Genomic DNA, 15,250 nt, shown 5'->3' with positions numbered 1-15,250 from the left:
CGTTCACTGATGTGCTCAATAAAAATCCCCTGTTCTTTTTAGTATTTTTTATAAAAAATATTTTTTAAATTTATTTTTAGAGAGAAGGGAAGGGAGGGGGAAAGAGAAACATCAATGTGTTGTTACCTCTTGCATGCCTCCCACCGGGGACCCGGCCCACAACCCAGGCATGTGCTCTGACTGGGAATCGAACTAACAACCCTTTGCTTCCCAGGCCAGCACCCAATCCACTGACTCACACCAGCCAGGGCTCTTTTTAGTATTCTTAAAGCCCTTGCCTTTTTCTCTAGGTGATGATTATTAATAATAAAAACTTTAAAATAAAAATAAAGCATACATGATGCATGTATTTAAATATACACACAATATAAAACATATATTGTCTACTGCCCTGGCTGGCGTAGCTCAGTCGATTGTGTGCGGGCTGCGAACCAAAGTGTCGCAGGTTCGATTCCCAGTCAGGCCACATATCTGGGTTGCAGGCCACAGCCCCCAGCAACCGCACATTGATGTTTCTCTCTCTCTCTTTCTCCCTCCCTTCCCTCTCTAAAAGTAAATGAATAAAATCTTAAAAAAAAAAACACCTTAATAAAGTCACCATTAGTTTAAAAAAAACATATATTGTCTACTTATAGATTGGAAAGTTAATGAATTTCATTAACAATGATTTCACTGACGAGTTATAAAATGGCATGTGACTTTTTAAATAATGTACACTCATGTACACATGAACAAAAGTCTAGAAGGATAAATAACAAAATGGTAATAGTTGTCATCTGTCAGTGGCAGGATTATAAGCAATTTTCATTTATTGTGTTTTTCGTTTTTCTAGAGTGATTATTTTGCATACCAAAACATGTTAAAATAAATTTAAAAAAAGAAAGGGGTGGGGGACACGATCTCCTTATTCCTCCTTATTACAGCTGGAGGCAGAGTTGCAGAAGGCAGGCAAAGAAGGCATAGAGAAGTACATTTCTCAGCCTTTCATTTGGAACTCATTAAAAGTCCAAACCCAACCTTTTCACAGAACTTTGAGAATGAGGAGATAAATCCAGCCTTGTACACACTTTATTATAAGTGTCCACTTCTGCAATCTTTGGTATTTCTTGAGCCCTTTAGAAAGCAAACAAATCAACAAGCAAGCAAACAAGCAAAAGCAGGCAAAAGCTCTAACCCTGAATTTGGAACTCTATAAAATGTGTAGGAAGTGGCTAAAGACACGGTGAGCACAGTGTTAAGAAAACAGAAACGCCTTGGCAAGCTTACAGGCAGCACAAGCGAACACATCTAACTTTACGGTTTTAAGAAGGATTATGTACCGTCCTCCTCGGTGGAAAACCCTTGAGACTGATAGGGGCCGAGGCGCGGGTCGCACTCATTGGGCTTGTGCCACTGCGGCTTGTTCACCGGCCGGCCGCCTGCGGGATGTGTGTGCGGCGGCTGCTGCTGCTGCTGCTGCTGCTGCGGCGGCGGCGGCGGGGAAGGCCCGGCTGCGTCCGAGGGCCGGGCAATCATCCGAGACCTCTGCAGCGCCACGTTGTAGTCCGGGGGTTTCCTGGTCGGATGGGAATGCCCTTCCGGAAAGTCAGTGATGGGGATGCCGATGTAGCCGGGAGGGGTGGGCGGGGGCTCTCGGTACCTGCCCTCCTTTCGAGCTATAGTGGAGACAAGGCACCAGCCATTAAAAAGTGTTGTGGAAGAATATTTCATGTCCAGTGTTCATAAAAACCTATAAAATAATTATGAAGACAGTATAGCAAACGGGATTTTGTGTGGTATGGGATAGAAGTGGGGGGTATGGTAGGCAAGGGGGTGGAGTTAACTGAACCAAATATTCAGTGGCCACACCATTGGTGAGAGGTGTTACTAAGCAGTATCCATACCATTAACGCTAAAAGAGCTACTTAAAAACTTGTCTTAACTCTAAAATAGCAGTAATAAGGTTAACGGCTAACCCTTAGGTTTATTGGAAAGATTAAGCAAAGAGAGAGAACGTAAGAAGTACCAGTACTGTGCCTGCAACACATTGGTAGTGCCTGGTAAAAGTCCCTCCCTCTCGCCCTGCCCGGGGGACAAGGTAGGCAACCCTGCTGTGCTGGGCATTTTCCCTTATTGGGCAGACAGTCAAGGTCATGCAATCTCAGGTCTTGGGCCCCACTTTGGAAAACAGCGTATGAAAATAAATTTGGACAATGCTACCAAAAAAAAATGATGCAAATTTAAAAGCTCCACAACTATGCATAAGGTATGTATTTCTCTTAAAATTCTTTTATTCATGGTCATGACCTAGAATATGAAATCTGTCAAGGCAAGTAACATCAAAGTTTCATTTTCTTGAACTTTCTAGATTCAACTGTTAAAAACTGAAAATCCCTTTTCTTTTCTTTCCTTTCCTTTGCATTAAAAAGTACTTTGTTAAATAAAAGTGTTTTTAAAATTTACAACCTCAGAATGGGTATTAACAGCTATCTCCTTATTCATCTGCAAAGGACATGAAATTTGACACCATCCCATGACCATGTACATGGTAAAATAACTACAGTTTCCCTGCTAATACAAATGATTTCTGTAATGATTGCACTCCAGAACTTCTCCCTCTACATTCTATGATGTTTCTAACGCCCCAGTTATACAGACGTTGCCTGTGTCATAGAAAATTCATCCCCGTGGGAGTGAGGGAACAGGAGACATTCAACAACAGAAACAGCAGGAGCAGAGCAATAGCATCTTTCATGCGCTTATCAGTTAACATCCAGGAGCTGTTCTAAGTGCCTCACAGAGGATTCCTTTAATCCTCACACCAACTGCATTAGGAGAAATGGCTAAACTCATTTTACAGATGAGGAAACAGACATAGCTCAGTGCGCAGCTCGATGCCACAAAGCTAGAAAAGTAGCAAAACAGTGATTCCAACCCCAATCTGCCTGACTCCTAAGCTCTTAACTCATTATGTTAGCTCTTAGCACCCTGTCCCTTGTTCCACAGGATACGGAGAGAATTTGTTTAGCACAGAAACAATCTGCCTGCAGATCAAAAATCAATAGAAAGTTTTTAAATATGAAAGTATAGATCTCTAAGTACAATTCAAGGAAACAAAACAGAATAAAATATTTAAAAGTTTCAAATAAACAAAAACTCTTCCTCTACAGAGAATGGCCATCCTTCCTGACAATTTTCTGGAAGATCAGTATGAGACCAAAAAACAACCGTAACGACTGCCTACTGATTCTGTGAGCTAAGACGTACTGAATGTACACTATGCTGGAAAATATATGTACCTGACCACGGGACCTGGGCTCTTAACCGCTATTCATTCCAGGCCCCATACAGCAGTGGGCAAAATGAGGAACAGAGCTACAAAACATAATTTAACTTTTGAAATAAGTTAGATTACAACCAGGATCCAAACAGGTCAAGCCCTCCGCTAAGCTTACCGATAAGTCCCTTTGCAGTAGTTGATGTCACAGCTATGTGGGCAGGCATGGGGACAGGCTTGGTTTCTTCTGTGGTCACAGATGGCATGCTGCTTTCAGCTTCAATGGAAACATCTTTGCCACCCCTTCGCTTTATTGTGCCTGTGTCACCTTCTGAGTCTTCTCCCCAGTAGCCAGTGGAAGACGCCCAGCTTGCCCGGGATTGGGCTTGTTCAAGACTCTCCCTACTTTGATTTTGCCTGTTATACTTTGTGCTATGGTCAGAAAACATGAATTGGTCCATATGGCTGCTTGAGGCCCAGACGCTTGCAGGATCCCCTGAATAATCAAAGTGAGTGTGCCCGAATGGAAGTGTTTCCCAGCTCCTCTGGTGCTGGATGGTCTGTATATTATCATGGGAACCACTTGAGCACGAGGTCCAGCTCCCACGGCCACTGTCTGCAGCATCGAGCGAAGCGCGATCCCCTTGGTCTTGGGAAAGCTCCTCTGTGCTTGGAGAAGAAATTACGGTCGCTGTAGCATATAAACCCCGACTCTCAGACATTGGTCCGTAGGACCTAAGTGGTTAAAAGAAAAAGAAAAAGCAAGATTGTTAACTAATACACCTATGATACAACGAAAATACTTTTCCTAGAAAGGTGGCTCTCTTTCATCCCAGGGAGAAGATGAAAGCACCACTGAATTGCATTGCAGTGGCCAGTTCTGCTATGTCCAATTTTCCCACCTTGCCATCACCATAAAATTAATACAGTGAGAAAAGAAAAATTACTGGTTTATAAATAAGCACTTTCCTTACAAGGTTCAATATAATCTGATTATTTTAAGAGACAGCTCACACAAAAGAGCTGAGATACACTCTGAAGTCACCCTCTGCCTACAGCACAGAGCAACTGCATTCCAATAAGAATAAACCTAACTCTAAAAGCCCAACAAAAATAGTATGGTACTTAATAATCCAGATGTTGTGGCCCTGACTGGTGTGGCTCAGTGCTCCTGCAAACCGAAAGATCACCGGTCCAATTCCCTGTCAGGGCACATGCCTGGGTTGCAGGCTGGGTCCCCAAATCGTGGGCCTGTGAGAGGCAACCAATTGATATTTCCCTCCCTCTCTTTCTCCCTCCCTTCCCCTCTCTCTAAAAATAAATAAATAAAATCTTAAAAAAATAATCCAGGTAATGTGAAAATTCGTCACTGGGATGGGAGAAAAGTTCTTAGGCATTATGTAAAATAAATGTAAATACACATATAGAAAAAAAAAGGACACATTGTGAAAAGATGGAGGAAAGGATGTAAAATAACACTCAAGAAAAGGCATCTACCCTAAGCTGTACTGATCCGGCTCGATCACGGTCCTCCTCTCCATCCTGCCCACGCCTAGGTTTGTTTCCACGATGCTGACAGAATGCCTCTGGCGCCTCTCGTCATGCAGCGAGACCGGAACTGAGTCAAAGGAAGAATTGCTGACGATACTGGATCGTGAAGAAATTTCACTGTGACCAGAATCTGAAAAATTATCCACAGTACCACTGGGAGCCAAAGTATAGCCTGCATGGAAAATACAACCATATTAATTAGACACTGTAGGTTTGTAACATAAAATGGATGTCTCCCCAAGTAGAAGCAAAAATCAAGCGTAGGCCAAAGATATCATCACTGAAGTGAGGAAAAATGCATTTTACTTGTGGAGAGCAGGTGACCGAGATAAAGTTATACTCGACTGAAGCTTAACTAGCTTAATGAAAGTTTAAAGAGGAAAAAAGGAAACACTGCTACAGGAGACAGAAAATAATGCAAAAATCATGGCACAACTAGACTATTCTCAGCTCCTTTAAGTACAAATTAGACTATTATTAGTCTATTTAAAAGAAACTATGAGGAATAACTATGATCAGATTTTTAAGTATAGTTTTACAAACTGCAAAGTCAGTAATCTTGTTTCCAGTTTTTAGAACTTTATGGCACAGAATAATTAAACTGGAAATATGTGTTATATTTATAATTTTAAAGGGATATAAAAGCATTAAGAAATAAAACATGGGAAAAAAACCTTTAGATTTCTATCATTTGTTTTTTCTTTTTTTTTTTTTAAGATTTTATTTATTTACTTTTAGAGACAGGGAAAGGGAGGGAGAAAGAGAGGGAGAGAAACCTCAATGTGCAAGAGATACATGAATCAGTTGCCCCTCGCACATCCCCAACTGGGTTTCTGGCCCACAACCCAGGCATGTGCCCTGACTGGGACTCGAACCAGCAACCTTTTGGTTTGCCGGCTGGCACTCAATCCACTGAGCCACACCAGCTAAGGCTATCATTTGGTTTTTAAGCATTAATAGTATACTGGACAAACTGTATAAAAGCCAATTGTTTTGAAGGCTGTACTACACAAAACCTCCATTCTCTCCCTAGACCATCACTTTAAAATATCTGAACAGGTGTCTATTTTTTGACCTGAAGAGCCATTAACTCCCCTTTGTTGTTAAATATAAGTTTGGAAGTCACAAAAGAAGAGGCTTATCTTGATATTTTTAATGAAAAAAATCTAATTTTTTTTTCTCACTACACATTTTTTTTACCAACATGACTAAGGATGTCATATGATTTAAAAGATTGATTTTGCATGATTATATGTATGCAATGTAATTTGTCAATGCCACTTACTAATAAAAAAGTTAAATCTAAAGCACCTAAATATTACTAAATTTATTTTCTAAACAGTACTTCCACGTCCTTTTAGCAACTTGTCAATTCCTGATTTATTTTTTAAAGGTTGCACAGGTCTTGATAAGATTTAATGTGTTCTCTGAGAAATGTCTTTTTATAGACCACACTGGAAGTTCTGACAGACAAGATTTAAAACCTTCCTTGAACAGTCTGCTCAAAAACCATCTCTGGATAATAGTCACTCATATGGAGCACTTGACATTTAGAGGAATTCTCCCATTTTCCTTAACGAATGAGGTAATTCCTCTTTCCCACCCCGTTTTTTGGTTCTATAAACCCCACCTATCCCATAGGTCCGTGGTGCATTGTTATTCTTGTTACTGTTCTCACTTCCAAGAGAAGAGGAGGAACTGGTTAAGTCCAACTGCCCGGAGCCAAAAGATCTCAGCTGATTGCCACTGCCACCTACCAATAGGATGAGAAAAGAATTTAGTTGTATCTGTTTAAAAAGAACAGTAGAGACTGATACCCACACAAAATACACAGATGTCTGAAAAGTAAAGCATAAGAGGTATTTGTTGCTTCAGGGAAATCTCATAATTTCTTTATCTTGTGGCTTCTCTCTAGGGAAGACTGTCTCAGCCATTACTAGTTTATACCCATTCAATCAAAGGGTAGAAGGAAGTCATCTGGAGGGTTATGTGGGGGATCTATTATTCTAATGTAAGAAAGCATCAAAATAAAGAGGAGAGTTTGCTGCCTAGAATGCAATCTTTTCAAAAATAAAAAGAAGTAGCAACAAAGAAGGTAATCAAGACCCGTGTTAATACAATGAAAAAAATAAATCAGGAAGGTATTAGTTTATCTTGTTTTTAAAGCTCTCTACTCTGTAGTTAATGTTATATAATCATATTTAGTTAGAACAACTTTTGGTATAAAATAATTATTTCTACACTTACAATTAATAAAAAATTTAAATGTATTTTTGAAGGCGTTATGTAGTTATAAGTTTAACACTACTTCCCATAAGATTAAAATACCCTAACTTTTCCTAATTTATAAACTAAGAAGACAAAACATCCATTGGTTATTATATATTAGATCTTTTAAATGGCGTTATAATATAGAAAATGATCTAATATATAACTGTGGAATTTTTTATAGCTGAAATGTATAGATGGCTATAAAAGGAAACAGTAAGTAATTGAACCCACCTTTCCTCGGAGAACTTTGTGGAGAAGTGGGAGGAGAAGAAAGCTGTGAAGACGCATTTGATATCGTATCTTCTGCTTGTTTCTTGTGCCGCTCCAGACTTCCTTCTTCAGACAAAGAAAGAATTTTCTTCAAAGCTTGTGGAGAGTTTATGCCTGTAAGAGAAAGAAAATACTTTTAAAGGTATTCTTTTCTCAGTCTTCCCGAACTCTAAAAATGAGACACTGCTGATCAGGAAGAATGAGCCAAAGGATTTACTCTAAGACTCTTGCCCAACCCATAGACAGGCTGTAATTGGACAGGAACTATCTTGGTTACCGATGTCCTATTTTATTTAAGTAAACTCTTTGCTACCAGCTCTTTTTAAAACAATTTTATTAACATTGTTTCCTTATACATATACCAGTATATTTCATGAAAAATAATTTTGGCTATTTGGAGGCATTTTTTGAGCTTGTTGAGGAGACACCATGAGTAGAGTTCACCCTCCTAAATTAAAAAGATTTATGGACAAGAAGTTATCATTGACATTAAATGATGACAGACATGTCCAAGGAATATTACGGGGATCTGACGCCTTTATGACATTATTCCTGTGATAGATAAATGTGTGGAAATGGTAGCCAGTGGGCAGCAGACCGATACTGGAATGGCAGCAATGCAAAGAAATGGTATTAGATAGAAACCTGGGAATAAGTGCCAGGAGTGGCTGTGTTCACCAGAGAAAGCACCAGCTTCTGTGTGTCCCCTCCCCATGGCACTTGTTTTACTACAATACAAAAATCAGGTCATGCACAATTTTTTTCACACGGAACTTTTGTTAAATAAATTTCTGTATTGGTCAAAAAAATTTTGTTTGTTGCACTGCTTACATAAACGGACTAAACTAGATCTATTACTTTTAATAAGAAAAAAAATGAAGCACAATTTGGCTCCTGAACATTCAGGAATTCATTATATCCCCCGTGCCAAGTTATAGAATTAGGGATTCAACGAATAAGAATTCACCTCCAGACAAATCAATTCACTTAAAAATATTCTATCTAAAGCCCTAGCTGGCATAGCTCAGTGGATTGTGCTTGGGCAGCGAACCAAAGTGTTGCAGGTTCGATTCCCAGTCAGGGCACATGCCTGGGTTGCAGGCCACGGCCCCCAGCAACCGCACATTGATGTTTCTCTCTCTCTCTCTCTTTCTCCCTTCCTTCCCTCTCTAAAAATAAATAAATAAAATCTTAAAAAAAGAACTAAGTTTCTGAAACTTTAAAGAAAAATAATGTATATGGACAAAGCAACTTCTGTACTCCATTTAAATTACATTAAATAAAAGCATAATTTCTCTATTCCATGTCCCCATGCCCCACAATGATGGATGAGCACAATTAAATGAGAAACTATAAAATCTGTCCTTTTCATTGACAAAAGTCAAGTTTAACTTCCTCCACATTAATGCTTTATTAAGAAGTAATAATCGGGGGAGACTCAAGAATACTAGACAAAGGAATTTCCTGGTCTGAAAAAAATGACAATGTACCACACCCAAAGAGCACATGAACTTAATCACCTACCAAAGGGCGGGAGGTCCTTCACGGGCACTTTCTTTCGTGAAGGGTAGAGCGACACGGCAGGGACCTGCAGCCCTTGGCTGGCCTTGTGAGCGGGCTGCGGCTGCTGGGGCTGCGACTGGGCCTGTGCTTTCTGTTGCGACCCTGCCCTCGGAGCCACTGGGGAGGTCTCGGTTTTGACAGGCTTTTTGTCACCAGGATTCTTAGGCACTGATCATTGTTTGGTTTGAAAACAGAATAAGACATTTAAGGTGTTAGTAGCCACACACAAGGTAAAGCTAGAATTACATGAGCACTTTCTGCAGGTAGAATACTAAAATGTGTATCTTTTCTTCCTGGTGTCTGCCTACACACGGGGCAGAAATGGGGCGGCGGGAGAGAGCCCTGCCTACAGAAAATATTCAAGGCATGACAGGCAAAGGTATTTACCTTATGAAGCTCACTATCTCAAGACGATTATACTATTAAAGCCCACATTAAAAATAAAAATAGAAAAACATGGATAATTCAATACATCACGTGTGTAAAAAACACAACCTATATCATAAAATCTGCAACAGGAAAATTGTAAGGAATTGTTTTTCTAAAATGGGTATCTAAAAGTCCTTACATACATGAGCTTAGTTTTTAATGAATGGTATCAATTATAATCTTTTTATTGTCAAATTCTCTCTTCTACAGGGTAGAATTATGTTAGCTAATAACAGCAAATACCGCTTGAGGAATATACTAAGTATAACTCCATGGCAGATAGAAAGCAAACCAATTTAATAGGGCAATTAAATGCTGTATGTATTATACATTAATATTGAGCACAACTCAATGACATGTGTATACCTTTTGCAATTTACACATGGAGAAACTAAGAATTAGGGAGTTCAAGCATCTTGCCTAAGGTGACCTTGCTAGGAGGAGGAACAAACAGGAAGTGAACTCAGACCAGCCTGACCTCGGAGGACAAGCTGTTCATCAGGACACAGAGCTTCTACGGTGCCTTGTACAAACCCAGTAATTGGAATTTTCTCAAGTCACCTACATATTTTACAGAAGGTATCCTCAAACCTGCCCATAAAAGACCCAGCCATGCCCTAAATGGGAAATGCCCCTGTCATACAGATGCAGGTGCAGATAAAGAGAAAACTACCCCCATTTCTAGCCTGGCCAGATTTTTAAAGGCCGGGGCACCTCACACTAGGCTGAGTCGTGGTTCACCATGTAGCGGGATTAGCAGAATTACTGCTTTACTTGGTAGCTGAATGTAACAGTGGGTGCTGGCTGGGCTGAGGGGATAAAGGGCAGCCAGTACCCCTAGTTCTGCCCTGCTCTGACCTTGTGGGCCCCTCACCCCTCGCAGGTTGCCCATCACTTTGGAAGGATCTGTGTGAGAAAACAAGGGTTGCAAGTGGGAGACACATCCACTCATGGGTCCCCTGCCTGCATATTGGCTGTGTTGGAATAAAACCAAAACAACAGTCACCCTAATAAGTCTACAGTGTTGTTCTCCCCACATTAACCCCGCTGGACACGAGGCCTGGCCTAGGACAGTGCTGAACGGTATTCGACAGTAGCAGTCAAGGTGTCTCAGGATACGACTTTCCAGTCTGTATTAAGCCCTATTTTTGTCACCACCCCTACCACCACCGCCAGGAAACAAGCCCGCATTCCACCAGTCAGATGGCGCAGCCCCTTGAAGGAAACACTCACATGTGTTGGTTGCTGGCTCACACTGCAGGGATAATGTCTGAAGACTCTCCTCATCCATCTCTAGCTCCAAATTGGACAGGTACTGCTTCACTTTTCGAGCCATTTGGGCATCTTCATAAAGCTTTTTGGCATTGAGAAAGGAACTACGACGTACCCGCTTTTTGTGACCACCTGTCTGAGCAACGTCTAGCACAGTTGCGTTTGTACTACCCTGGCTGAGGGACCTGGAAGACGAAAAGGCAGATATGCAGCTCACTCTAGCGTGGGATTGCTTTATCTCTCTGAAACGTGCCAAGACTTAGATAAATAGTCTATGTTCAAAAGGTCACATGCTTCATTCTGGTAAGTAAACTATTACAAAGGAGTATAGAATAATACCAGGTAAAAATTTTTTTAACTTAAAAAAGACTCCTGCATACATACATATGTATGTTTGGTGCTTGCACTGCTCCAACTAGGAAATTCTGCTTTTTCCATCTACAGAGCATTCAAGGCAGTCCTCTCAGAGAAGCCAGCAAATACTAATAATTACATACAAAAGCTCATGCAAAAATACAGGTATAATTAGGATTTACATTAAATTTGCTCCTCCTAAAGAGAATGCTTTACACAGATTAAAAAAAATTAGCTAGATGTTTACAATTGTTTTCTTATTTGTTGGGTTAAATGTAGTGAGTTTCTAAAGTAATATGGTCAAACTGTTAATAAACGGTCATGCAAATATAAACATATATGTATAGAAACTAGCACATGAATTGTTAAGAATTATTTTTCAAAAGAATTGGTTTATAGAATGAAAACAGTAGTTAGTTGAGCTGTAAAAAAATTTAGTTTTAACACCTAGGGGCAACTTTGATATTACCTATATTTACTTCTCAAATATCTGTGCAATGGTATTTAAATTGCACATCCTTCCTCCCCTCACCCCACTTTAAGCATTTCCCATTTGAAAATACAGAAATTACATTAAAATAAACTCTTTCTGCAAGCTCAGAAGTGTGCCTGACCTACAGTTCCCCGGAACCATCATCAATCATTTCACAGCTCGCATGGATCATGACCTCGAAAGCAAAAGCCCCAACAGATTAAACTTGAAATCAGTTTGCCAACTGAAATTCTGCTAGAGCAAGAGGGTTAAGAAAAAATGCAAAAATGCAAAGCATCAGAAAATACAGCAGGTAAGAAAACAATGCCATGAACAGAATAAGAACTGTGTGTGGGTATCCAAGGTCTCCACCACTTACCCCAAACTCCTCCATTTCTTCTTCCTGTAAGTGAGAGCCATGGAGATTGAAGCATGGGTGTAGAAAGAGAGACAGAAAGATCACAAGCTCAGAAAGAAAGGACTAGACTTCTGAATAAGCAGTACAAGAAGCCCACAAACATTAAACTGCATAATCACCTCACACACACAACTGTACCAGAAATATTTATGTGGCTCACAAGACAAATGTATTTAAATCTTTTGTTTTAAAAGGAGGCTGAGTCCTTTTCTCTCCTTCAATGGCCTCATCGTTTTTCATTACACTGACAGCTAAATGCATTGTGTGCATATTGCAACAACACTCTTTGGGTTATTTACATATTTGAGTTCATACTAGCAAGTATGAGTTTTAGCTCTGCAAGTGATTGTTCTGAAAAATAAGGAGCAAATAGTTGTGCCTCATTTTAAATGAAAAATGTTTGAAAGACAAACTATTTATATACTGGCAGTCAAAAGTGCTCTTGATACAGGATAAGACACTTATTCCACATTAGAGCTCAATGGAGAGTCTCTCATGACTTAATAGAATTTCTGCCAAGCTACAAATATAAATATTCAAAATTTCCTCATTTATTAAGGAGCTCTCAACTCAACCTTATCTAATCCCACACGTGCCACCGAAGGTGACACACTCACCGCGTCCTGAACATGAGGGCAGGGTCCATGTTAACAGAAGCCATTCGGCCAACGTGACGAATTTCTTTTGCGATCATCCTCAGCTTCTCAAAATTGACCAGCCCATCAACTTTTGAGTCATTTCCTGTAATTACCAAAGAAGAAAAGAGAATTACACGTCACTTCTTCTTTTTTTTTTGAATTGCATTTTTATATTTTATTTTTCAATTACATTTGCCATTCAGTATCATTTTAGGTTAGTTTCAGGTGTACAACATAGGGGTTAGACAACTATAAATTTATGAAGTGACCCTCCCAATAATTCTAGTGTCCATCTGACACCATACATAGCTATTACATTTTATTGACTATATTCCCTGACCTGTACTGTACATCCCCATGACTATTTGAGGTACCAATCCTTTACTTTGTATTTACCTTCATGAAGAAACGTGAGATCCTTCTTGATAACTGGGAACAAAGGGATTATGGGAGGTTGTAAGTTTTGACTATTGAGGACATTGCGGTATTTTGCCATGTTTCTGGAAGGATCAAATAGGTCTTGGAGATCTTGAAATAGCTTTTCATACTTATTGGGAAGTTTTTCCCAGGTGGTTCGCAATCTTGCTACTGGTGCCAGGTTTAGGCCACTGAGACAAAAAAGAAAAGGAAAAGTGATATGAAGTGAAATGACTCATCCTTATGGAAGGAAGGAGGCAAAACAGTGCATTGTGGATTTATCAACATACAGCACCTGTGTGAATGCTATTTACACATAACAACTTACAGAAAGACTCATAAGAAACTATTAATAATTCTAGGTAATGAGAATGGAAGATGGAAGGAGGGTCAGTATAAAGCTCCTCTTCCCTTTACATCCTCCTGCTGTTTATTATGAGTAAAACCACAAGAATGAAAGCATCATGAGTGTAGAACTGTTTCCTTGCTTTGTCTCCATACACAGCACAGTGCTTGGCACATAACAGACTGGCCAAAGACCTTACAGTAATAAAATAGAACTGACACCATAATAGTAAGGAGAATATGATCAAACTCCTAGGCAGTGAAGATGACTAATTATCACCATCAACATCAATATGGCCCATTGTTTCAGCTTGTATTTTCTTCCAGCCTCAGTTTAAGCACATAAAAGGAAAACAAAAAATTAACATTTACTGGGCATCTCCACTGTGTAGGCTGATGAAACTCCACAAACATTGCAGTAGTTTCTCCCCCTTATCCATGGTGTTGCTGTCCACAATTTGTTACCTGCGGTTAACTCCATTCCAAAAGTATTCAATGGAAAATCTCAGAAACACACAATTTATAAGTTTTAAATTGCATGCTGTTCTGAGCAGCATAATAAAGTTTCATGTCTTCCTGCTCTGTCCCTCTGGAACGTGACTCATCCCTCTGTCCAGTGCGCCATGCTGTACACGCTTACCACCCCTTAGTCACTCAGTAGCCACTTGGGTTATCAGATCAACAGTGGCAGTATCACAGTGCTTATTACATAACCTTTATTCATAGTGACCTCAAATCCATTCACAAAACTTTTATTACAGTATGTTGTTATAATTGTTCTATTTTATTATTATTATTATTGTTAATCTTTTGTTGTGCCTAATTTGTAAGTTGAACTTTATCATTGGCATGAATGAATAGGAAAAAAACATAGTATATGTAGGGTTTGGTACTATCCATGGTTTTTGGCAACCACCGGGGGGCCTGAAACATATTCCAAGGTTAAGGGAGACTACTGTACATCATTTAATCTGCTCCATAACTCTTTGTAAAATTGTTATTTTACAGAGAAATAAACTGATTTTCTGAGTTCAAGCAATTTTCCTAAGATTACATAGCTCAAAAATAAAAAGTGGTAACTATAGATTTTTCTGGGCTCCAAATCAGCACTTAAGAGATTTTAAATTAAAGATTAAGATTAGGACTCAGAGGAAAAGAATTGTTCAGGGTGACTCAATTAAAACCACTACACTTATACAAATTACGTGGTGCTCCTGGATTGATATATATTTTAACCTACAAACTGAACTGAATCTTATGGCAAATGTGCTCTCTTACCTGATGATTGCAAACATTGAGTTAAAATTCTTGCATTCCCTGCAGTGCAGAGCTATCTTGATGAAATGCTTAATGATCTTCATCCTCTTCAGCTGGTTTGTCTCTCTCAGAATTTCGGATGCTACCCAAAATGTTTCCTGGTTAATGACTTCTTCAAATTTCTTCAGGTTGGCACAGCTGGTTTTTGATTTCAGTTTAAATAAATCATCTATATATTCAGTAGGTTCAATGTTGCGGAAGAGTTCAAAATTTCGCATGGAAAGTTGTGTGGCAACTTCCACAGTACTGAGCTGCAGCAGAGAAATCTGACTCTCCCTCAGCAACTCCTGAGCATCTTCATCTGAACAAAGGGTTTCTGTTTCCATGTTGTTTTTCAAGTAATATCTACGGAAAACACAGAATTCAAAGCCTAAGCAACAGTCTCATGCTCTTCCTTGAAAGAAAACTTCTATTTCTTATAGAATGTTCGAGAAAACATGAAATCAAATGATGGAAGACTTCTGCCCACTCTGAGAATGCAGCTGTCTCCATCACCAGACCACAGAACCACCTGTGCAGAAGTCATTGCTAAAACTAACACAGCACATGAAATTCCATGTGCGCCAGTTGTGATTGTTTTTGTTTTTCTGCCCGTCCCTGATTTTGAGATTATTTTACCTTTTTTCCCTAAAAATGACAGAAAATAGCTATATTAAAACTTTCATGCTAGACAAAGC

At 39.5% G+C, this 15,250-nt stretch overlaps 1 protein-coding gene across 10 annotated transcripts in view; it reads right to left on the bottom strand.

Annotated features, from left to right (window-relative positions):
• RAPGEF2 (Rap guanine nucleotide exchange factor 2) overlaps window positions 1–15,250 on the bottom strand; it is a 220,847-nt gene that overhangs the window by 2,124 nt on the left and 203,473 nt on the right. For 4 of the 10 annotated variants that reach the window (XM_045830833.1, XM_045830834.1, XM_045830840.1 and 1 more), the window contains 11 exons: window positions 14,535–14,918; window positions 12,891–13,102; window positions 12,474–12,597; window positions 11,818–11,841; window positions 10,574–10,797; window positions 8,873–9,079; window positions 7,310–7,462; window positions 6,438–6,560; window positions 4,754–4,979; window positions 3,435–3,991; window positions 1,320–1,655 (listed from right to left, as the gene is read on the bottom strand). In XM_045830833.1, coding sequence (XP_045686789.1) covers window positions 1,320–1,655; window positions 3,435–3,991; window positions 4,754–4,979; window positions 6,438–6,560; window positions 7,310–7,462; window positions 8,873–9,079; window positions 10,574–10,797; window positions 11,818–11,841; window positions 12,474–12,597; window positions 12,891–13,102; window positions 14,535–14,918 — 2,570 coding nt within the window. The remainder of the gene's footprint in view (window positions 1–1,319; window positions 1,656–3,434; window positions 3,992–4,753; window positions 4,980–6,437; window positions 6,561–7,309; window positions 7,463–8,872; window positions 9,080–10,573; window positions 10,798–11,817; window positions 11,842–12,473; window positions 12,598–12,890; window positions 13,103–14,534; window positions 14,919–15,250) is intronic. The other 6 variants (XM_045830837.1, XM_045830838.1, XM_045830843.1 and 3 more) reach the window with 3 other exon arrangements.

Source organism: Phyllostomus hastatus, unplaced genomic scaffold, assembly GCF_019186645.2.
Source record: "Phyllostomus hastatus isolate PE091 unplaced genomic scaffold, TTU_PhHast_1.1 phas_contig_159, whole genome shotgun sequence".
Lineage (NCBI taxonomy): Eukaryota > Metazoa > Chordata > Mammalia > Chiroptera > Phyllostomidae > Phyllostomus > Phyllostomus hastatus.
This window is presented reverse-complemented; position numbering and strand designations above follow the sequence as displayed.